At 40.5% G+C, this 24,668-nt stretch overlaps 2 protein-coding genes across 2 annotated transcripts; one reads left to right on the top strand and one right to left on the bottom strand.

Moving 5' to 3' along the window:
- Positions 1–14,358: 14,358 nt before the first annotated feature.
- LOC144997918 (isopentenyl-diphosphate delta-isomerase) lies at positions 14,359–18,290 on the top strand. The gene is made up of 7 exons (XM_078957789.1): positions 14,359–14,601; positions 15,315–15,483; positions 15,636–15,978; positions 16,058–16,142; positions 16,226–16,312; positions 16,941–17,177; positions 17,969–18,290. The coding sequence occupies exons 2-7, from the start codon at positions 15,323–15,325 to the stop codon at positions 18,043–18,045; spliced, it is 990 nt and encodes a 329-aa protein (XP_078813915.1). The 5' UTR covers positions 14,359–14,601; positions 15,315–15,322; the 3' UTR covers positions 18,046–18,290.
- Positions 18,291–19,685: 1,395 nt separating this feature from the next.
- LOC144997859 (serine--tRNA ligase) lies at positions 19,686–23,328 on the bottom strand. The gene is made up of 10 exons (XM_078957721.1): positions 23,180–23,328; positions 22,083–22,238; positions 21,910–21,980; positions 21,657–21,818; positions 21,468–21,573; positions 21,178–21,371; positions 20,996–21,099; positions 20,394–20,577; positions 20,121–20,300; positions 19,686–20,051 (listed from the first exon to the last, which is right to left on the bottom strand). Exons 2-10 carry the CDS (start codon positions 22,213–22,215, stop codon positions 19,839–19,841), a joined length of 1,347 nt encoding a protein of 448 aa, XP_078813847.1. The 5' UTR covers positions 22,216–22,238; positions 23,180–23,328; the 3' UTR covers positions 19,686–19,838.
- Positions 23,329–24,668: the final 1,340 nt, after the last annotated feature.

The following is a 24,668-nucleotide window of genomic DNA, read 5'->3' as shown; positions in this document are numbered from 1 at the left end:
GAACTGACTGGGACCTTGTCCCCTGCATCGGACCGAAGTCCGGAACTAACTGCATCGGACCGAAGTCCGGAACCGACTGACTGAATGTGGCATAGCATAACACATCAACTAGCATAAACACATATACGGCATACTACATCGGGCCGTAGCCCGGAACACATAATACTTAACGCATAAAACATAGCACACAAATCCTGTTTGAGCCACGAAGGCATCGAACATACTAGCTACTGCATCGGACCTAAATCCGGAACTACTGCTAACTGAACAGCCGGCATTGTGGCCTTAGGCCCGTTCCTACTGGAAGGAAACTCACATCGTAAGTTGGCTGCTGAGTGTGTGGCTCGGGAAGCTAACGGCTGCTGCTCCTGAATCTCCTCGGCTACAAGTCCATAAACACACTCAATCAAATACTAAACACTGCACTTGGGGTAAAAATGACTCTTTTACCCTTGGTCAAAGTTACTCTCATTTGGACTGACTCGCCGAGTTGGGCCACCCAACTCGTCGAGTCCTACTCTCACGTTTCACTCTTACTCGCTGCTACTCGTCGAGTCTGGCATCAACTCGACGAGTACCCTCTTGATTCAAGAACTCAGACAATCTTCATCCGACTCGCCGAGCCGGATGAACAAACTCGACGAGTTGTTCTTGATCTTAAGGAGATTGCCTTGGACTCGCCGAGTCCCTCCATCACTGAGTTTACCCTCAACTCGCTGAGTCCACTCTCTAGCTCACTGGGTTCACTCGACACAGGTAAAAATGAAGGAATCGGGAACTCGCGACCCAACTCGCCGAGTCGTTCTTCCCGACTCGCCGAGTTGCCGCCATGCAACTCATTTTTACTCGATTTTGTTTGAATCCAACACATGCAATTGATAGATCTGGGTCCAATAAGCTGATTTACCACGTAAAGTTTCCAACTTTACGTGCACAACCTCATGAATAAGGGAAATAAGGCTAAAAGATGCACAAAATGGGTAGATCTATGGTTAATATGCAAAGTAACTCCAAAAAGACAGTAGATCTGGGCTCTACAACACCCCATCATTCAGATCCAAAGATATTTCGACTTATTAAGACCTTCATGCAAGCATAAGGCTTGGAACAAGCATCAACTAGCTCTTAGGAGAGCTCTAATGGAAGTTTAAAGCATATAACAAGAAGGAAACTCCGAAATACCTCAATTAACTCAGATTTGCCCTTGGATCTTTGCACTACAACTCTTCTCCTTGCTTCTTTCTTCTTCTCCTTCTTCAAACCTTCACAAAATGGCACAAAACACTTAGCTCACACAAGGGAGGATTAGGGTTCTTTCTCACAGTGTTCTCAGGGTGAGGGAGGCGAGAATGGGGGCTATAAGGTGGTTTAAATAGTGGGCAACCCGGGGATTTAGGGTTTCACCCAGACGGATGGACTCGCCCAGTCAGGGATATGGACTCGCCGAGTCCCCGGCTCACGCGTGCTCGAATTCGTGACCCTACTCGGCGAGTCAGGCTAGAACTCGCCGAGTCCCTCTTGAAAACTTACAACAATTACTAATGAATTAACGTACCGGGAATGGGTCGTTACAATTCTCCCCCACTTGTCTCAGACTTCGTCCTCGAAGTCTGCTACGGCTGGATCTGCAAAAATTTCCGGGTAGTGCGCTCCCATCTCCTCCTTAGCCTCCCACGTCCATTCAGACCCCTTCCGGTGCTGCCACTGCACCTTTACTAGCTGAATTACCTTGTTCCTCAAGGTCTTGATCTTCCGTTCCAGAATCGCGACCGGCCTCTCAATATAATTCAGGCCGCTATCAACCTGGATATCCTCTAAGGGAACGACTGCCATCTCATCCACCAAACACTTCCTTAACTGCGACACGTGGAATGTGTTGTGTATCTGACTAAGCTCCTCAGGAAGATCTAACCGATAAGCAACGCGACCCGCCCGGGCCAAAACCCTGAAAGGACCAATAAATCTGGGGCCCAACTTGCCCCTCCTCCGGAACCTGATGACACCTTTCCAAGGTGAGACTTTCAGAAGAACCATATCTCCCACTTGGAACTCCAAGTCCGAACGCCTCCTGTCGGCGTAGCTCTTCTGTCGACTCTACGCAGTCTGCAGCCTACTACGGACCTGCTGGATCAACTCTGTCGTCTTGAGCACCACTTCGGTGCTCCCTATGACTCGCTGACCGACCTCGCCCCAACAAATCGGGGTCCTGCACTTCTTGCCATATAACATCTCAAAAGGAGGTCGATCAATGCTCGCATGATAACTGTTGTTATACGAGAATTCCGCTAACGGAAGATACGTATCCCAACTGCCCCCAAAATCTAGAACACATGCCCTAAGCATGTCCTCAAGAGTCTGAATCGTCCTCTCGCTCTGCCCGTCTGTCTGAGGATGAAAAGCGGTGCTGAAATGGAGACGAGTACCCATCTCGTCGTGGAACCGCTTCCAGAATCCGGACGTGAATCGAACATCTCGGTCCGACACCACCGATACCGACACCCCATGACGTGCCACAATCTCCCGCAGATAGATATCGGCTAACTTTTCCGCCGATATACTCTCCTGAATTGGAATAAAATGGGCACTCTTCGTCAACCGATCCACTACTACCCATATCGAGTCCACTCCACGTGCGGTCCTGGGGAGTTTGGTGACAAAATCCATGGTGATATCCTCCCATTTCCACACGGGAATGTCTAACGGCTGCATCTTGTCGTGAGGTCTCTGATGCTCCGCTTTGACCTTCCGACAGGTCAAACATCTCTCAACATACCAGGCGACGTCTCGCTTCATGCAGGGCCACCAATAATCAGGTCGAAGATCTCGATACATCTTCGTCGCTCCTGGGTGGATAGAAAATCGAGACTTATGAGCCTCGTCCATCAATACTTGTTGTACCCCACCCCAGTACGGTACCCATATCCTACCATGAAGCGTCAACAAACCCCGACTGTCGTAGTCAAATGAAGCTACTCGGGCCACTATCCTCTCACACTTCTGCCTCTCCTCCTTGAGGCCCTCCATCTGAGCCTCCTTGATCCGCTCCAACAACGGAGGGATCACTGTCATCCTCATACACAGACCTCTGATAGGGGCCGTCGACACTTTGCGGCTCAAGGCGTCGGCCACCACATTGGCCTTCCCTGGATGATAAAGGATCTCACAGTCATAGTCCTTCAGCACGTCTAACCATCTCCTCTGCCTCATGTTCAAACTCGACTGATCCATAAGATATCGCAAACTCTTGTGATCCGTGTATATAGTACAGCGGACCCCATAAAGGTAATGTCTCCAAATCTTGAGGGCAAACACAACTGCCCCCAGCTCCAAATCGTGGGTAGGATAATTAGCCTCGTGAGGCTTCAACTGTCTCGAGGCATAAGCTACCACATGGCCTCGCTGCATCAATACTGCTCCCATACCTGTGATCGAAGCATCACAATAGACTACGAAATCCTCTACTCCCTCTGGCAAGGTAAGGATCGGAGCCTCGCACAATCTCTGCCTGAGAGTCTCGAACGCCGCCTGCTGCTCAGGCCCCCAACGAAAAACCACCGACTTCTTGGTTAGTCGGGTGAGCGGCACTGCTATCTTGGAGAAGTCCTGAATAAATCTCCGATAATACCCTGCCAACCCCAGGAAGCTCCAAATCTCAGATGGAGACCTCGGGACCTCCCACTGCATCACGGCCTCAATCTTGGCCGGATCTACCAAAATACCCTTCTGGTTGACGAGATGACCAAGAAACTGCACCTCGCGCAACCAGAACTCACACTTGGAGAACTTTGCGAAAAGTCTCTCCCTCCTCAAAGTCTCCAACACCTCCCGCAGGTGCTCCTCGTGCTACCCCTGTGTCTTGGAATATACCAAGATGTCATCTATGAATACTATCACCGACCGATCCAGCATCGGTCTGCACACGCGGTTCATGAGATCCATGAACGCGGCTGGGGCATTGGTGAGCCCAAATGGCATCACCACGAACTCATAATGACCATACCGGGTCCTGAAAGCAGTCTTCTGTACATCCTCATCTCTAACCCTCATCTGATGATAACCGGAGCGTAGATCGATCTTGGAGAACCAAGACGCTCCCTGAAGTTGATCAAACAAGTCATCTATCCTCGGAAGTGGGTAACGGTTCTTCACCGTTACTTTGTTCAACTCCCGATAATCAATGCACATACGATGCGACCCATCCTTCTTCCTCACAAATAAGATCGGCGCTCCCCAAGGCGAACTGCTCGGCCGAATGAAACCCTTGTCTAACAGCTCCTGAAGCTGTGTAGACAACTCATGCATCTCAGGGGGAGCAAGTCGATACGGCGCTTTGGCTATCGGAGCCGCACCAGGAGCTAGGTCGATCCTGAACTCAACCTGCCTCTCAGGAGGTATCCCCGACAAATCCTCGGGAAACACATCCGGGTAATCACGAACCATAGGAACATCGTCAATCGTCGTCTTGCCCTTCTCCCGGGCATCCAATACGTAAGCTACAAAACCGGCGCAACCCTGCTGAACATAGCGCCTCGCCCTTGCGGCGGAACAAAAGATCGGTCCTCGCTGGGGCCTCTCGCCCTGAATCACTATCTCTCCCCCACTGGGAGTGCGAACCCTCACTAGCTGAAGCTCACAATCAATCACCGCCCCATTGGGGCTCAGCCAATCCATGCCCACAATAACTTTATTCCCACGCAGGGGAATAGGAACCAGGTCCACTGAAAACTGCTCATCAAATATCTGAAGGGAACACCCTCTATGTACTCTGCTGACCCTCACGGTCCTATCATCTGCTATCTCAACCTCTAGTGGACAATCCAGCTCCCTGGGAGCTCTGCTAAATCTCTTGCTAAGCGCAAGTGATACAAATGATCGGGTAGCCCCCGAATCGAACAATACCAAAGCAGAAATGTCGTTCACAGAGAACGACCCTAAATAAAACATACCCACATAAGTAATACTCAACCGATATAATAACAATTAAAGATGAAGGAAAGATACATACCCGTCACCACATCAGGAGTCACTCGCGCCTCCTCTGCTGTCATCTGAAATGCCCTGCTCTTCGCCACTGGCGCATCAGCTCAGTCCTGCCGGCCATCCGTAATCCTCAAGGTGGCAGGGGCAGGTGCAAACACCTTCCCTGCTGCAGCTAAACTGGGACACTGGGACTTTTTATGTCCCCTCTGATTGCACTGAAAGCAAATCAGATCTGGTGTTGTAACCGTAGTAGCAGGGGCCGTACAATCCCTACTCAAATGCCCAGTCCGACCGCACTTGTAGCAGCCGGAACTCCCTGCCTTGCACGCCCCCTCGTGCAGTCTCCCACACTTGCCACACCGACCGTGGCTCTGCTGACCCCTAGACCTGTGATCTGAAACCTTGGGCTTTTTGCCCATACTGCCTGAACCCGAAACCGCCTCCGGTTTCCTCTTCTTCTCCATCTCGAGATCAATCTCCTTCTCCCTGGCTCTAGCAATCATATCGTCCAGCATTTTACAACTGGACCGGCTCACAAACATGCGAATGTCACTCCGCAGCATCTCATGATAACGGGCCTTCTTCATCTCCTCATCGGCTGCATACTGTGGAACAAGAAGAGCCCTCTCCCTGAACTTGGCGGTGATCTCCGCCACTGTCTCGGTAGTCTGGGTAAGGTCCTGGAACTCCCTAGCTAACTGCTGCACCTCAATGACCGGTGCAAACTCTGCCCTGAACCTGGTGGAGAAATCAGCCCAGGTCATGGCATCCAATGCCGTATCATCCCCGATGGCATGTCCGACCTCCTCCCACCAGTCCCGTGCCCTGTCCTTCAGAAGACAGGACGCCAATCTGACCTTGTCCCCCTCGGGACACCTACTAGTGCGGAAAGCGTTGGCCACATCCGCCAACCATCTGGTACTCGCTATGGGGTCCCGCGCCCCATGATAGTCTGGAGCTCCGCATGCCCTGAACTCTCTGAACGTAAGTGTGCGTGACCCCATCACGGCCGCCATTTCAGCACGGAAAGTACTCAATCTCTCATCCATCAGCTCTAAAATACCCTCCTTGATCAAACCAAAGATCACAGGAGTCTGCTCCAGTATGATGCGGGTAACCTCAGAAGAAGGAACTCTCTGGTCTGCTCATCCATCTGCCCGACCTCCGGGCCTGATCCCGATCCGGATCCCCCTCCGGCATCTGAGCTGCCGACTGCGGGTCTCGGACGCAAAACTACCATTCTGAAACATATCATAACAACATCAGAACACTGAAATATCTCAAGGGATCATGATACTACTACTAGCTTCCTGGTCTTGTCTTGGCCTTCCTTGATTCGAGTATGGATCCTTTGCTTTCAGTAGTACGGGCCCATACTACCTTCCACATCTATCCGTACTTTCCTCAAGAACTGCCTTGACTCCACCAAGTCACTTCTACTACCGCCATTCTCTGCTACTCTCATCCTAGGCTTGCCCTAGGGAAACCTCAAGCTCAACACGACTGGTCCTCAGCTGCTGTAGGTCTCCTCATAATGCCAACTAGCCACCACCTAAACACCATCACATGTGATGAGGATCAGATAATCCTTCAAGTAAAAGATCTGTCCCTAGAACGGTTGGACTCAAACAAGAGCTGCGCAATAGGGCCAGTTCCAGCACTCTGGGATTATTCAAACCTGATTACATGTGGTGTGATGTGTTCACCTAATGGCTAACTCCCATCACTCAGAACCCCACAAAGCACGAAGCAAGCAGCATTCGGACAAGGGAACCAGACTCAAGCAAAACTATCCTCGTAACAAGAAACGTCACTAGCATAGGATGCTAAGCTCATACTATCAGGCATAACCTAAACAGGCTATCCTACTGCTGTCTACTCAATTCTAGCATGCAATACCCATAAAGTTGTAACACATAAGCAGGCACATAAGGCATTCTCCTAGATCCTTAGCCCTATACTAGCATGTTGTTCTACTGAAACTAAAACTGAACAATTAACTTGTATGGGTAATTTGGGAGTACTTACTTGAGCTCGGCTGACCGCATGCACACACCTCTATCTTGTTAAAAACTATTATTTCTTTCTAAGTGCTTTCAAAATTCTTTTTGTAAAACATTTTTATTTTACTAAAATCTTTTATTTCCCTTAGTTTGAGTTCAGATACACCCGGAAGTGTATCCGAATCCCTCAAACCAAGGCTCTGATACCAACTTGAAACAACCCAAAAATACGACCCAAAAATTTCGTTATTCGATATAATCAAAACCATAATCAGAGTGTCATATAATAAAACCATACGTGATGTATCCCAACATAATAGAAAACACTGTGCGGAAACTGTATCATACTACAGCAAATCAAAACAAACTAAATCAATCCCAGGCTAAAAGCTAAAACTGTGGTGTGTGCGATGCCGTCACCCCGAGCTCTTCCCTTTGCTTGCGGAAGTACCTGAAACCAAAACTGAAACTGTAAGCACGAAGCTTAGTGAGCTCCCCCAAAATACCACATACCATACAATAACATATAAACACATATTGGGCCCCGCCCACTGCATCAGGCCGAAACCCGGAAACTGCATCGGACCGAAGTCCGGAACTGACTGGGACCTTGTCCCCTGCATCGGACCGAAGTCCGAAACTAACTGCATCGGACCGAAGTCCGAAACTGACTGGGACCTTGTCCCCTGCATCGGACCGAAGTCCGGAACTAACTGTATCGGACCGAAGTCCGGAACTAACTGCATCGGACCGAAGTCCGGAACCGACTGACTGAATGTGGCATAGCATAACACATCAACTAGCATAAACACATATACGGCATACTACATCGGGCCGTAGCCCGGAACACATAATACTTAACGCATAAAACATAGCACACAAATCCTGTTCGAGCCACGAAGGCATCGAACATACTAGCTACTACATCGGACCTAAATCCGGAACTACTGCTAACTGAACGGCCGACATTGTGGCCTTAGGCCCGTTCCTACTGGAAGGAAACTCACCTCGTAAGCTGGCTGCTGAGTGTGTGGCTCGGGAAGCTAACGGTTGCTGCTCCTGAATCTCCTCGGCTACAAGTCCATAAACACACTCAATCAAATACTAAACACTGCACTTGGGGTAAAAATGACTCTTTTACCCTTGGTCAAAGTTACTCTCATTTGGACTGACTCGCCGAGTTGGGCCACCCAACTCGCCGAGTCCTACTCTCACGTTTCACTCTTACTCGCTGCTACTCGTCGAGTCTGGCATCAACTCGACGAGTACCCTCTTGATTCAAGAACTCAGACAATCTTCATCCGACTCGCCGAGCCGGATGAACAAACTCGACGAGTTGTTCTTGATCTTAAGGAGATTGCCTTGGACTCGCCGAGTTGATGAACAACTCGCCGAGTCCCTCCATCACTGAGTTTACCCTCAACTCGCTGAGTCCACTCTCTAGCTCACTGGGTTCACTCGACACAGGTAAAAATGAAGGAATCGGGAACTCGCGACCCAACTCGCCGAGTCGTTCTTCCCGACTCGCCGAGTTGCCGCCATGCAACTCATTTTTACTCGATTTTGTTTGAATCCAACACATGCAATTGATAGATCTGGGTCCAATAAGCTGATTTACCACGTAAAGTTTCCAACTTTACGTGCACAACCTCATGAATAAGGGAAATAAGGCTAAAAGATGCACAAAATGGGTAGATCTATGGTTAATATGCAAAGTAACTCCAAAAAGACAGTAGATCTGGGCTCTACAACACCCCATCATTCAGATCCAAAGATATTTCGACTTATTAAGACCTTCATGCAAGCATAAGGCTTGGAACAAGCATCAACTAGCTCTTAGGAGAGCTCTAATGGAAGTTTAAAGCATATAACAAGAAGGAAACTCCGAAAATACCTCAATTAACTCAGATTTGCCCTTGGATCTTTGCACTACAGCTCTTCTCCTTGCTTCTTTCTTCTTCTCCTTCTTCAAACCTTCACAAAATGGCACAAAACACTTAGCTCACACAAGGGAGGATTAGGGTTCTTTCTCACAGTGTTCTCAGGGTGAGGGAGGCGAGAATGGGGGCTATAAGGTGGTTTAAATAGTGGGCAACCCGGGGATTTAGGGTTTCACCCAGACGGATGGACTCGCCGAGTCAGGGATATGGACTCGCCGAGTCCCCGGCTCATGCGTGCTCGAAGTCGCGACCCTACTCTGCGAGTCAGGCTAGAACTCGCCGAGTCCCTCTTGAAAACTTACAACAATTACTAATGAATTAACGTACCGGGAACGGGTCGTTACAGTTTCCAACCCATCACAATCCAATTAGGCCCGAAATATAAGTCCTTAGGACCATTAGGGTTTCATTAGGTCAATTAGGGTTAGCTAAGTCGGGCACTACTCATTACCACCTCGGGTAGCGGTGGTCAACGACAACTCACAACGGCGGCCACCACCTCGTGGTGGTGGTTATGATTCTAGATTAAGGCATATTAAAACATTCCAAAAAGCAATCCAACCATACACAAGAGCATAACGCCACCCAAGGTGGTGGCTGGTGGCGGTAGAAAGGCAACGTGAGGTGGCAGCCTCCACCTTACGATGGTGGTGATGGGTTTTTCCGGCCAAAAATCCGATTACACAACTTAATATCCCTAAAATAAACACACACAATATAAACACGAACACACACATAGTAAATCATGTGCACAACCACCTAACACGACGGTTGGTGGTGGCAGAAGGCGGAAAAAGGCATGGAGATGGCAACAACCACCATGGTTGGCTGTCATGGTGGTCGTTCTATGTTTCCTGGTAGGGATGAGATTTAGAACCGGAAACCCGAACCGGAACCGGAATCGGACCGGAACAGGAACCGTTAGAACCGGAATATATAAAACCGGTTCCGGTTCCGGGTTTAAAAATTGACTTTATCCGGGTTCCTGGTAATCCGGGTTTGGGTCCATCGGGTCCGGGTAAAACGGGTCTAAAAACCGGAACCGGTGTTTGGAACCAGAACCACTTTTAGGGCCGGAACCGGTTTTTGTGAAACGTTTAAAAGATGCATATCTCATTCGTTTCAACTCCGATTGACATGCATTTTTTTTCCAACATGTAGTTTAGAGTTTGTACATGTTTTTAGACTATAAATTTGCCGTTTTTAGTTTAATATTCATTGACTTACAGTCCCCCAAAGTCGAGATATCAAAGCTGGAAGTTTTTAGTTTTTTTGTTTTTTTGTATTCGGTGAAAGTTTTAAAACATGCATATCTAATTCGTTTGAAGTCGGATTGATATGTGGTTTTTTGCAACTTGTAGTTTACAGTTTGTACATGAGTTTAGACTTTAATTTTGTCATTTTTGGTTTAACATTCAATGATTTACAGTCCTCCAAATTCGGGATATCAAAACTGAAAATTTTCAACTTTTCAGCAATTTGTTATTGTACTTTGTATTATGTGAAAATGTTAACACATGCATATCTCATTCGTTTAAAGTCGGATTGACATGCGGTTTTTTCCAGAGTGTATTTTAGAGTTTGTACATGATTTTAAACTATAATTTTGTTAATTTTAGTTTCTTATTCAATGAGTTACAGTCCCCCAAAGTCGGGATATCAATATGAAAATTTTCAAAGTTTAATCCGCTAAGTAGTAAGTAATTACCAAAAAATTCCGGTTTTTCCGGATTTTCTGGTTCTAAATCCACTTTATCCGGTTCCAATCTACCCACTTTATTGTTTCCGGGTTTTCCGGTTCTAGACCCACTTTACCCGGAACCGAACCGGAACCGGTTCCTATATACCGGTCCGGTTTCCGGTTCTACAAAATCCCATTAACCGGTTCCGGGTTTTCCGGGTCCGGGTTTGGACCCACTCTCATCCCTATTTCCTGGCCAACGAACACCCCCTTAATGTACAACAACGCCAACAATACACACACATACTTGAAATCCCAAGCTAAGGTGTGTGCAGCAGCCTCCCTTGGAGTGACTGTTGACCAGAGAAGCGGAGAAGAATCGTGTGGGCGGCGGCCGACGTGTCTGTGGTGTAGCACCGAGGGTCTAAGATGGGATGCCATCGTGGACGACAACAGTAGTAGCAGAAGAAGGGACCTTTACTTTTGGTCCTCGTCGTCGTCGTCCACGAGAGTGACAAAGCGCCGGTTGACAACTCGCATCGGTGGCAAGGCATCAGTGGCTAACGGCAGTTGACTGACATCAATAAGTTGATCGGAAGAATGAGAGAGGCGAATGGTGGCGGTTGGAGTCACGCATGGCGGCTAAAGAGCTGATGAATTAGGTTTAGGGCTAAGGTGTTGTGACAGGAGGGAATGGAGGCACCTGGTTTCAGTCCCGCTCCATTCAAACTTATGTGTATTTTACACATTTGTCCCCTCCCTATGAGATCTTTTTCAAATTAAGGCTAAAATTTAATAAACAACCACCAACATCTAAAATTCATAACAATCCAGGTCCGATATTTGCCAAACACACCCTGACTTCTGAAATCATTTTCAAATTAAATCCATAATTTATCAAGCATCCCTCAAACTTCAAAATTCTTTACAAACTAATCCGAAATTACATTTTAACCCCCAGACTCTCAATTATGGCTTTTGACTCCCAAAGACCAACATCTCAATAAGATATTATGGATTTAGAGCTACAATAAAATCTATTATACATCTTAGGGTTCCGAGTTTATTATTTTATTACTCCATTTTAAACGGAGTGTTACATCTTGCTTTTGATTAAACAAATCAAAAACCCATGCCTTTGACTAACCATGGTTTTACAAAGAAGAAGGAAAGAAAACTTCTTAAATTTTATAAACTATTTCATAAAATATAAACCTTGACTTTTTGATAAAAGACAAAAAAAATATTTCAAATAAAAATAAGCAGAGACTCGTTTTTTCGGACCTTAACATCGATGAAAACACATGCACATCTAAAACTCAATTAGTATAGCTATTCACATCAAGGTCCATTACAGATCAAACGAATGTTACACATGTAATGTCTCACAGAAAAAATCAACTAATCTAACAATAAAGAGTGACACAATCACAAGTCACAATAACACTAAAAATTAAAGATATATCACCTTATCCTATGATTCCTCCTTTACCTGTAATATGGCCAAGTACCTAGTATGCACTAAAATCAATTAATTTTGCTTCAGAATATTAATAAGTCTATCAAAAAGTGTGAGACGTGGTAGAAAGGTATATAAATTCGTCCAAATCGAAGGATCACTTGTACATGGAAGTGATGATGATGGTTGAAGAAATAAGACTTACCTTTGAAACAAATGTAAAGAAATGCACAAGAACTACATTCCTTCAATTTTATAGAAGTCAAAATCCTATAAGTTGACACAATCTCATAATCCAATCTATAGTTTTCGTCTTATAATATAAAAAAACCCAAAAAAGAAAATAAAATTTACTAGATGAACGAAGTTTTTCTCAACAATCCAAGCGATCGTGTCATCAATAACACTTGCTTCAATTGGAGTTTCAGTGGTGCATTTGTAAAAAAGGAAAAGTCCATCCGATTGAAGCTTTTCATCGGTAGACGAAGAAAAATTAAGATATAAAAAAATCTAAATTAGAAGGGAAAAAAGATTTGTAGTACTTTAGTGTTTTGGACAACTCCATCCACTAATCTTTGGCGACTACAGAGACCAACCAACACAACAGTCGAGAAAGTAAGGCGGTGGAGGGAAAATTACGAAAATTCCAGACATATATCCTTCACAAGCGATACATGAGGTAGCAAATGAAGATGAACATCCAAATCCAACCCAATTCGAGGTTTGTGTGTGTGAAACGAAAGCAATCCGTGTCTTGCGGATAAAAGCGAGATGTGCGTATTAAAGATATCAATCCCGACAAATGAATCAGTTGCATTGAAGAGATGTTTGGCGAAAGGTAGAGAAGCCAACTAAAACAATTTAGCCGACTTTGAATGCGGATTAGCCAAACTCAATACCAGGTCTTGTTCATAAGATGTGACCACAATTAATATGTTATATAATTGGCAAAACTACAAAATTGATCCTTATGGTATTTTTTTTTTTTTTGAATATGGTCCAAAAAGTTCATGACTTGCATGGATGGTCCAAATCAAGAATTTGATTTGGTTTTGGTTAATAGAGAACTTGAAAATATTGTTTTGCCCTTTTTATATCTTTTTATTGTATTTTTTTATTTCCTTTAATAATTTATTAATTAAAAAATAAAAATGAAAGAATCGGGCCCACCCTAGTTACCTACCCACCCCCTCCCCCCTCTCTCTCTGACCTCAAGAACCAGGGACATCTTTATAAGTCTTCATCCCTATGATGTCTTCTAATTAACAACACGTTTTCATTTATATAATTATCAAGGGCCAAAAATACCATATACTCTACCTCTCTTTCGCCTGTTCTGAAACTTGCAACTTAAACCGATATCGCGCATTGGAAGTGTTGCATAAAGCCTTCAACTAGATTGGAAAACCCACAATTCCCCCGATCTGGAAAATCCTCTGATCTAAAATCTTCAAACCACAAAAAAATCATGAAGAAACTGTAGATTAAGCATATAATAGGGGCAAATCGACGACATCATGGCAACATAAATTCAGCCTCCATCAGTTTGAGAGTAAGGGGAGAAGTGGATATGAGGTACGGGAGGTGGCTTCGATTTTGGTTTTATAGATAGGCAAAGTAAAGAGGCGAAAACGATTCTTCTGTCTTTTTTTTTTTTTTTTTGCTCTGATTCATCGGCATCATGGCGACATTGATTAAGATGGACCAGATAATGACGATCGTCGTTCTTCTTATCATGTTGGGCCTCAGTTTGATTTATGGGATTATCAACATGTTTCGTTTTTGGGATTTTTATTATGTTTCAAGAACCCTAAGTAACTGATTTCAATAAGTTGAAAAAAGAGGTTGAAGATGAAAATAAAAATTGTTAATGCTTGTATTTCTTGTGTAATAAAAGATTGACTGTTTCTTGAATGTCTTTGTTCTCTTAGGTAAATCAACCACGAATCGAAAGTTGGGAGATTTATGTTGTAGGTTTTGTTGTTTGTGTTTATAGTTTATATGAGAGAGAGAGAGAGAGGACCCGTCATATTTTTTTTTATTTTTCTTTTGTTTGTTTTTTAATTAGTAAAGCATTAAAAAATATAAAAATACATAAATGAAATGAAATAGGTAAAATAGTCCTTACAATATTTTTTGGACTAAAACCATAAGAAATTTTTGATTTTAGACCTTCAATACAAATTGAAATTTCTTTGGACCTTATCTAAAAAAATATTTAAATAACATGGACTAATTCTGCAGTTTTGCCTGTATAATTTTAATAATACGACGTAACAATTTTTTTTTTCTTTTTTTCTTTTATAGGTTAACATTGTACATCGGTCGGAGATGCCCTTCTCAACCGGATTCAGGACCCGGAAAGCGAAGCGAAACAGTTTTCTTCTCTAACTCCGTCGATCCGTTTCCTCCCGACCCACATCCCTCACGTTATCTGCTCCTCACGCCGACTCTCCCCTGCTCGTGGTTGCCTCCCCTGTGAAACCATCGGCCTGAGACCTTCAATAGCCACAGCTACACCGTCGCACCCAACCCCAGGTTTCATTTTTTTTTCCTGCCTTTTTTTGAAATCGCCAATTGATGTTGGTTGATTTCTTTTTATCCAAAAAGGTTTTCTTTTACTGTGATTTCCTTCTTTACTTAATACGAAATTTCTGTAGTATTTATTTTTTAATATCAATCGGCAAGTTCAAGTTTTTCTTTGGAATTCTGTTAGGTGATTTCTTACATTGGTTCATTATTGATTTGCTACTTGTTTTCTGTTACTGATTTGCTACTTGTTTGTTGTTCATATATGATTATGAAATCTGATGTGTCCAGTGTTCTATAAAAAAGGGAATGTGTTTGGAGGCAAGCTGTTTGATCAAATGCCTGAGAGGGATAATACTTTCTTAATATGCATGTTTTCACTTATCAGTTGTAATATACATGTTTTAATGTTTAACTTTTGAATTTTGATGTTGGCAACTTGGGAAGGAACAATAGATGCATGTTTTCTGTTAGTTGTTTTTGAATGCTGTTCTTAAGATGATTATATATTTCTTTGAATGTAATTTAGACACTAAAAAGTGCTTATCAAGTTATAGCTTTTTGACATCGGATAGCTAATCCAAATAGTTTTTAGAAAACTCCGTTTCGTAAGTTAATAAGCTATAGCCTATAAGTTAAAAAGTAGTTATCATTTTAAATGAGCTTTACCCTCTTTTAAACATTTAAATTATTATTCCAACAATAACATAAAGATTTTTCAGTTACAAGGATGGCAGGAATAGCTTTGCTTATGGATCTAGTGAGGAAAAATCCAAACGTGAATGGTCAAACCCTACATTCTACCGGTTTATACTCAGCCACGCTTGCTGCCTCCTCCGCCGCCGCTTATGCCGCCGCCACCACCCCCTTTGCATCTAAGGCTATATTCGGGTACGCGACCTAATCTAGTTCTGTTTTTCCATCTGGTAATTTGATCTTAATAAGTAGTATATAATATATATGTGGAATTCTCAAGAAATTCACTAGTAATTCCAGTGATTCAGTTAGTCTGTTAATAATGATTCTTGATGTGAGTGAAACAGGTTTGGTGGAAGAAGAGTTGCTTATTGTGATGCTGGTGCTACTTCTCCTCTTCTGACTGAAGATTACCTTACCAGTTTAAGAACAGCATCCGAAACCATCTTTCGACACGATACTTTGGACTACAGAACCAAAGAGTATTACATCGAGCTAAAACCATTGTGGTCTGCTTTTCAGGCGAGATCACTCGCGCTAACATCATTGAGGTCTTTCTTACTTTTCTATTTGCCACTTTTGGCGCCTAATGTTGAAGATGATGATGATTTCTTACCGGGTTCTTCGGACGAGCGTCATGTGGACTTGGTTGTACCCTTCAAGAAATCAGTAAAGCAGATCCTTCGTGAAGTAAGCATGAAATTGATGATTTTCATTATTTTTGTAATTAGAAACAATAAGTTGATATTTTGAATTTTCATCATCACAGACTAGTGTTGTTACTACTAGACGGGTTCTGGAACGACTTGCTGTTCACCATTTCTCACAGCGAGCAGCGTGGAAGCTTCTTAAAGGTACAATCAATCAAATCAATGTCCACATAACTCTTCTCTTTTCATCCATTTCACTCGCTGATTGTTTTTCTTTCCATGCTTAGATGTTCCCAAGTCTGCTGTGCGCAAAGCTAACAGGGGGATGCCATTTTATACTTACTTTTTTTGTGTCGGTAGAACCACATTTAGAGGTCAGTTTTTAACTTCAATTTTTTTTTTTGCTATACGAATATACTATATAATATTATTATAATTGTATATATTGCTATAGATATGGTCTGCACGTTTTCATTAAAAAAAAAGTTCAGCATGTAGTTTTTTACTTCAGCTCTATGTTGATTCTATTAAATCTTCTTGTGCTTTGTAACCTGCAGATTGCTTCTGTAGAAAAGCTTAATTCAACTCAAAAAGCAGTAGTGTCAGATGAATTTACTATTCTATCCATCATAGATATCATTTTGATGCAAACTGCCATTATGCTTATATGCTTTGCTATGACACCCAAAAAACACACCAAGTTATCTTTAAGCAAGAGATATTTAGCAGTTCTTTTATTGTTTTTCTGTGCTATGAACTATTGATAGGATGGTTAGTATTGCTCCTTTTGCTATACTTAAGCCCTTTTTACACATTTTTAGCAATTTAATGGTTAGTGTGCAACAAAAGTATAACATGATGGTCAGAAAACTTGGTTGCTGAAATTTTAGGAATTTATGTGCACCATTGGCTTTGTTTTTCAGTTCTTGATGGTTGATTTTTTTGGTAGCTAGCTAGTCAATAACTAAACAGATTGATTTGATGTTTGCTGAGTGTGAGCAGGTCATTTCCTAGGAGTTGCAGCATCATGGGTTGTTCAAGTTGGAATAGAAAGCTACCGGTTTGTGCGTGACATTTCAAAATCTGATGATGATGGTGTTGAGCGGGAAGAACAAGTGAAAGGTCTTGGGAAGAAGGTGTATGCTGTCACACTTCGATGTGGTGCCTCGCTACTTTTTGCATCCATTGGAGCTGGGATCGGTGCCACCCTTTTCCGCCCATCAACCGGTCAATCAGTTGGTAAGCACCAGCCTTCATTACAACATTGTATTCTCAAAAATCTACCCATAAAAAACACTTTTCACAACCATAACTTTTTAATTGCAACCTACTTTACTCTTTCCACCGATATACCCAATGTACTTTATTTTTTGCCCAAATAGCAACATGCTTTCATTTTTTTTTTTTTTTAACTTTATCTTTATGTTTCATCCCATAATAACAACATAGATACATTTTGCTACCACTACGGGTAAAATGTACTTTCTATGCTAGTGCTACATATTTTTGTTAAGTAGGTTTCTATTATCGGTAATGAATTGTACGTGCTTGCTAATCTGTAAAGAATTCAAGTATGGGTACACATTGCTACCATCAGTAAAAAATGTAAACATGATGCTCTATCATTCATCGCTAAAGAATCGTAACTAAATTGCCTATTATGGGTTCATCATTGTCTAAATTGATAAAATGAGTAAAGTACATTGCTATCTTTCACAATTTAAAAGATCATGTCATGTATAATGTGCTCATAAGAAAAAAAAAGTATAATGTTATAGTTGGAATGGATAGATTTTATAACGTCCTTACACTTGGGTAGGTTGTTTCAAATAGTGTCTTGCTAAGGAAAAAAAAGTATGTTGTAACATGACAAAAGGAAACAAAAGTAAGATGCTGCCTGTAATAAATCTAGAATTAATGAAAGTACATTGCTAATTTTGCATTCAATTGTCATGCATAATTTAGAAAAAAAAAAATTGTTTTTGGAGTTGGGGTTGTTGAGTGATATTGTTGTGTTGTTTGTTTTACAGGGTGTTTGATTGGGGACTTGGCGGGGCCTATTATTGTATCGATTTGTTTAGGCAACGGTTCTCCTTTGGAAGTTTAGATGCTATTTGTTTTTTGTCAACAGTTGATTGAAGCTCGACTCTTGAGAGAGGTTGAATTTGAATGAATGAATCTTAAAACAAAGGTTTTACCTGTAAAACAATATTGGGAGGTGTATCAGTATCTTTGTGAGCATTGCTATGTGCAGCCAACCATTGTAACGAATAATATATATTTTATTTTATTTTTCTTTTCGCGAGGGGGTGCTGCCTTCAAAATAAGATATACTCTTTGAATTTCTTACAACTTGATAAAATTTGATTTACTATTATTGTTTGGATCACTGCTTCACTTTTTTTGGCAATGGTCAAAAACAGTGTACGTTAACTCATTTTCTATAATAATTAACGTGGGCATTTATAAGATGCTATTTTGGATAAAGTTGTATGAGATAATTTCTATTTAGCTTTGGCTCATGGTTATTGTGTTGTATTCTTGTATGCAGTGGCACTTTAAACATCTTAAATGTTTAAGCTTATGACTTTTTCTACAAATTGTTTTACTTAAATGATGTTCGCCATGAATTTCATTTCACAAGTTTTTAAATTCTTATTAAATATTATTATTTAAAATAGCTCTTACGACGCTCAAAATGAATATGGAGTGATAATAACAATACATGATTTTGAACATGGAGTGACAATGACAATACATGACACCACATCTAGTGTCGTTGGTGAGGATCGAGTTTTGATTTTTATCCCACCGACTCAATAAAAAAATAGTAAACTTTAGTTATGTTGTGTAGGTGTATATTAAAATATTAGTATTTGCCTCAAATAGCTTGGTCCCCTTAAGATTTTTGAAGAGATCCTCTCGGTAACATTTAACATTCACTGAGATTGATCCTCCAAGGCCAGGATCCTGAAAAAGAAAATGGAAGCACTCCCATCCCAGCCATAAATACAACCATGCTGTGATCAAATGAACAACTAATACGTCCAACCATCCAAGGAGGGCATCAGGTCCATGTGATTGCCCTCCCTATCCATACAATATTTACAAAGGGGGGCTACACTTACAGATCAACCACTTCATTCATAAACAAAAATAACATCAATATTAAATTAGTTATAGTTAAACAACCAACAACCAACAACCCATTGTATCTAAATATTTTATGTACGAACTAAGAACATGTTGGTTTTATGAAGAGGTGGATGGAAGTTTTGTTGAAGCAGTTATTGGTATGCATATGTGGGTATATGTTACAAAGTTGCCGTTGCTTGTGGATGTAACATTTCTTTTATGTAGGAAAACGTTTTTCAAAATTAATAGCATTAAGTCAAGTCAGAACAGGTAGCAAAGCTTTTGAGAATTACTGTAATGTAAGTAACATTCACCAAACAATTATACCATTTTTACACCAAAATAGTATCACTTTTAGTGTAAGTGTAATTCATCATCTCCAACATATTAGAGCCTCCATAATAGTATTAGTAGAGCTTGTTTTCCTAAACTTTTTCAATACATATAAGCACCAACTCATCAATTTAAAAAGCTCCAAGAAAACTACTCTATATAATATCAGCTTATTTATGGAGCCACCAATTTGTATGAGAGTTTTTTCATCGACTTATGTATGGGAACCACCAGTAGTTTAATTGTCTTTTGTATAAGGTGAATATTAACACTTGATCGCACCATAATGATTGAAATTTTGTTAAAAATAAATGAGGTTAATCAAGATGAAAAAATTCAATTATAATAGAAACTAAAAATAAAGAAAACAAAATCTTCACGATTAAATTGATTAAGCTGTTGATAACTTAAGTATTTGTTGAAGCAGCAACTCTATGGTTTTGATTTTTTCCCTTTGGTTTCTTTAGTAGCAGGAGTAGCTTGGAAAGGGATGAACGTCTTCCCACCCATGAATGGCTGTAGCACTTGAGGCACTTCAACACCATCTTCCCTCTGGTAATTCTCAAGAATGCAACACATAGTCCTCTCTGTTGCTGTGAGTGTGGAATTCAATAAATGGCAGTATTGCTTTGTTTGTTCATTGCTCTGCACAACCCAAATCAACACCACTTAATAATGAAATAAACAAATACGACTGAAAAAATAAACCCAAACCTTTTTCTGCCCAAATCTGATCTCCAACTTTCTCGACTGGTAATCAGTGCAATTTGAACAAGACACAAGTTCTCTGTAAGTGCTGGATGCAGGAAACCATGCTTCCAAGTCATACTTCTTTGCTGCAGCATCGTTTAGTGCACCAGAGACTATAGAGACTATATGATACGGCAATTTCAACTGCAATTTGCATACCACAAATATATATCATATACTGTATTTTTTTTTTAAATATCTGCGGGTCTATGGTGAAAATTAATAATTAGTAATTACCATTTGGTAAAACTCCTCAGAGTTTTTAATCATCTCCTCGTGCATGTCCCATGAGTCATTGGCATTAGGACTGGTGATACAAAACTGTTCAACTTTCTCAAACTGATGAACACGGAAGATTCCAAGAGTGTCACGACCATGTGACCCAGCTTCTTTCCGGAAGCAAGACGAATATCCAGCATATCTGATCATTTTTCCAACCAAAAAGAGGATATGTTTTTCTTTACTTAAAAAATTAAGACAGTAAGGGTGCGTTTGGTTATGGAAAATTTTCCAAGAAAAACAGAAATTTTGAAAAAGCATTTGGTTCGTTCAGTTTTCCAAAATTTTATAAGAAAATGAAAATTTTCAGTTTTCCAAATTGTATGTAAATTAGAAAAGTGATTTTTACAGTTTTCCAAATTTCTAAGATGGAAAATGAAAACTCCCCCAGTTTCAACCAAACGTGTTTTCTAAAATTATCATTGAAAATTGAAAGCGCAAACTCAACTCTATTTTCTGAAAACATTTTCTTAGAAAATGAAAACAGTTTTCCACAACCAATCGCACCCTAAATTTTTTCTGCAAATTAAAGGGTATTATTATTATTAAGGAAACCTTACCTTAGTGGTAGCTGTGTTGGATGAATCCAGTCATCTATGTGATAAGCACAAAGTGGTTGTTCAGCAGTAGCAATCAGATACTTGTCATCTCCCTCACCTGTTACCTATCAAAGAGGATAAACAAATTCATGAGACTTTTTAATCTTGAATATTTGCCACAACACAAGTATTTAGTTATTTACCTTGTAAAGTTCTTCATCGAATTGGGCTAATTGAGCACACTTTCCCATTATATCTTTCCTCATAAAGAATGGAGTTTGCAATGATGTGAAGCCCCTTTTCTCCAGAAAATCAAGACCAAAGTTTATAAGAGCTTGATTTAGACGCACACCATCTCCTTTCAAATAAAATCCTCTACCACCAGCTACATTAGCACCTGAATATAACCAAAAAAAAAAAACATTTCAATTTGCTTAGAAGACATGTTAAAAGAACCCAACTCAGGTGAATCAAATAAATTTTAATACAAAACCTCTTTTCAGATCTGCAATTCCAAGAAGTTCCACAAGCTCGACATGATTTTTTAGTTTTGGCTCTGTTCTTTTCTCCCCCCAAGTGCGGACAACAGCATTATTTGCCTACATATATACAAAATGCATAATGGAAAAGAGATACACACATATTTATTATTTAAAGAAACAAGAAAGGAAAAAATGTCCACCTCATCATTGCTAACAGGAACTGAATCATGCACAAGATTCCCAACCACCTCCAGTTTTGAATATAATGCTGCACGGGCTTCCTGAACCTCTGCATCTTTTTTTGCAGTTGAGTCCTTGTTTTCCTCTGTATTTTTTATCATGGAACTGGCATCTTCCCCAGCCTTCAGATGAATTTAGTGTTAATAAATACTGTAAGTTCATGTTCATCATATGCTAATGAAAGGCAAGATTTTCAAAGATAGAAAGACTTACAATTCTAAGTTTAGCCACTTCTTTGTTAATCCTGTTAAAGTCTTTGCGCAGCTGTTCAAGCTCAAACTGACCTGTAAATCAAAAAATGAAAAGAATAAATAAACCAAATGGTTCCAGAGTTATGTAATATATAAACACAAAGATGAATCAATCAAATTCAAAATGAAGCTTACGTTGTCGCCACTCCTTGTCGAGATGAATAATTTCATCAACAATATCTACATTTGCAAACCTGCGGCGTTGAGACTCGCGTATAATTTCTGGGTTGTTGCCTTTTTCCTCCCTAAATAGATTTATGTCCAACATGTTTTCTCCTTCTTTCTTGCTTTCTGGTATAAAGGTTGACATAGTTTACGAGTTAAAAACATAGATATTTACACCAAATCCAACCCACAGATAAAATCAAACAACCAACGCATCCTCTTACAACTAAAACAAAAACAGCCTATGTAGTTTGTAGTGTGCATCTCCGATTCTCATTTGTAACCAAGATTTCATATCTAAACAAGACACTTCTCTCTCAAAAAAACAAAAAACTCTGTTGGGGTATATGTAAGCAGTAGCTAATATACACAAAATAAGTAGACCAGTAAAATTAGGCACATGACATTCAACCTATATAATACTATCACTTACATAACCAACATATAGCTCTGGAATGTTTTTGATTTGTAGATAGAGAATAGCGGTGAATATATACACTATGTAGCCATAGCGATTAAAAAAAAACTAAGTTTAAATATAATCAATAAATAAGCAAACAAACCATGATACTAGCAAAAACACTTGATCATTTTAGTTTTAAGGACATGTTTTGATGCAAACTATGAACAATGGTATGAACTTCAGTTAAAACTTATAACTTACAATGATCAATTGCGTCAATCCATATTCCATACTTATACAATCAACGAACCTCATACTTGCTCAATTGAGTCAATTTTCGGTTACTTTCAGTAGGGAAAATTACAAGAAAAAGCTTCGAAAAAAAAAACTGAAAATAACATTAAATAATCAATTGGAAGTTAATATGCGTGACAATGGCATACTTGCAAGTACTTCAAGAGTTCAAATGATCAATTTGATCAAATATAAGAGTGAATCAGAGAAGCTTAGAAAAATATAATAATCATAAATATAAGAGTGAGAAATAGTGAAAGCATTTACATGAAACATGATCAATAAAACATGTATACATATCATAGAAGCTTAGAAATACAGAAATCAGAAAGATAAGAGTAAAAAGCATCTGAAAATGAAAAGGAAAAACCTTAGAAGCAGAGATTTTAACTCAGAATCGGATGAGGAAGGTGTGATGGAACGCCGGAGGTCAGCGGTCGACGGCCTGGAGGAAGCACCAGAGGTGAGTGGATGCAGAAAAGGTAAAGAAATTGAGGGTCGATTGAGAGTGAATCGTTGTAGGCGGTATTTTCTTTGACCTAAGTCAACGCCGAACCCTAAATTGTCTAAAAAGGAAATAAAAAAAATCAAAAAGATAAAAAATTTCTCCTAACAAAAGAGTAAAATTTTGTCCACATGTAAATATTTCTGAAGTTATACACATGTAAATATTTCTGAATTTATAATTATCTTTCACAGACATTCTAAAAATTGCAGGTGTGCTCCTATTCTCACTTTCCCGCTCACCTTATATCTCCATTATCTCTCAATCTCTCGTTTCGACGTATTTCTTGCTCAATCACAAGTTACGATCCCGAAATCATCGTGTTGTTCAAAATTGAAATCCGTACTTCTCCTCCTTAGATTTAATTCAATATATCATCTTCTCATCATCTCCACCGCAATTGTGCAATGAAAATCACAATGCCTAACCTCTTCTTTATTTCCTACTCAATATGATATACAGCGTGATTTGGTTTTCCCATCAAAACCCTAGCCCCTTCTTACCTTATCACATCCCCAAAATAGTAGGATATTAGTTTTTGAATTCGAATTCCCGTTTACCTCTTTTGAATCACATGAAACACTTTCTCTCTTAATCGTTCTCCTCCCGGACACCATTCAAAACCCTAAACAGGGTCTTGATGAAGGCTATGAATGGAGTTTTTTTTTATTAGGATAAAGGCCTCACAATCCATGAATATTTGGATGAAGATGAAGAATTCTTGATATGAGTTAACTTTCTTCAGGTTGGTTTATTTTTGCTTATATGTTTTTGGTTAGCTTAGATGTCCATGTTTCGATTTCGTTGCTTCCATTTAATTCCCTAGATCACCATTTTATTCCAATTTCAAGCCTTCAAATAAGGTTTTGGTCTTGATATTGATGCGCGAAGCAGAACATGGCTAAAGAAAAAGAAAAACGAATTAGACCTGGGTCGATTCATCTCAATTAGCAACAAACTTGCCCCATAAAAATGAGATTTTAGAATGATGTTTCTCTAAAGGTTCTTATATTTCCTCTTCTAATTGATATTGATATTGATGATCTTAATAGTGATATGTTGGTCTGATAATGCAAGATATTGGATGGCCATTTGAGAGACCAACAAAATCATGAAAAAGCAGAGCCTTGTATCATTAATTTATATTTTTTTTCACCCTTCTAATTCTAAAGGTGTTGAAGTCTTAACATTATTTGTTTTGTTTGTAGTTGTTACATGAACTGAGGCTTAATAATTCAACATTACTATTGATTTCTCTATGTTACAATCATAGGTGTTTTATAACTGGTAATCAGTACAATATATTACTTGGAATGATCTTGTGGAGGATAATAGAGAAATTGGTGCGAAGGAA

The sequence above is a fragment of the Lactuca saligna genome, chromosome 5, assembly GCF_052625555.1.
Source record: "Lactuca saligna cultivar CGN05327 chromosome 5, ASM5262555v1, whole genome shotgun sequence".
Classification (NCBI taxonomy): domain Eukaryota; kingdom Viridiplantae; phylum Streptophyta; class Magnoliopsida; order Asterales; family Asteraceae; genus Lactuca; species Lactuca saligna.
Note: the sequence above shows the minus strand (reverse complement) of the source record. Positions and strands in the feature narration are given on the sequence as shown.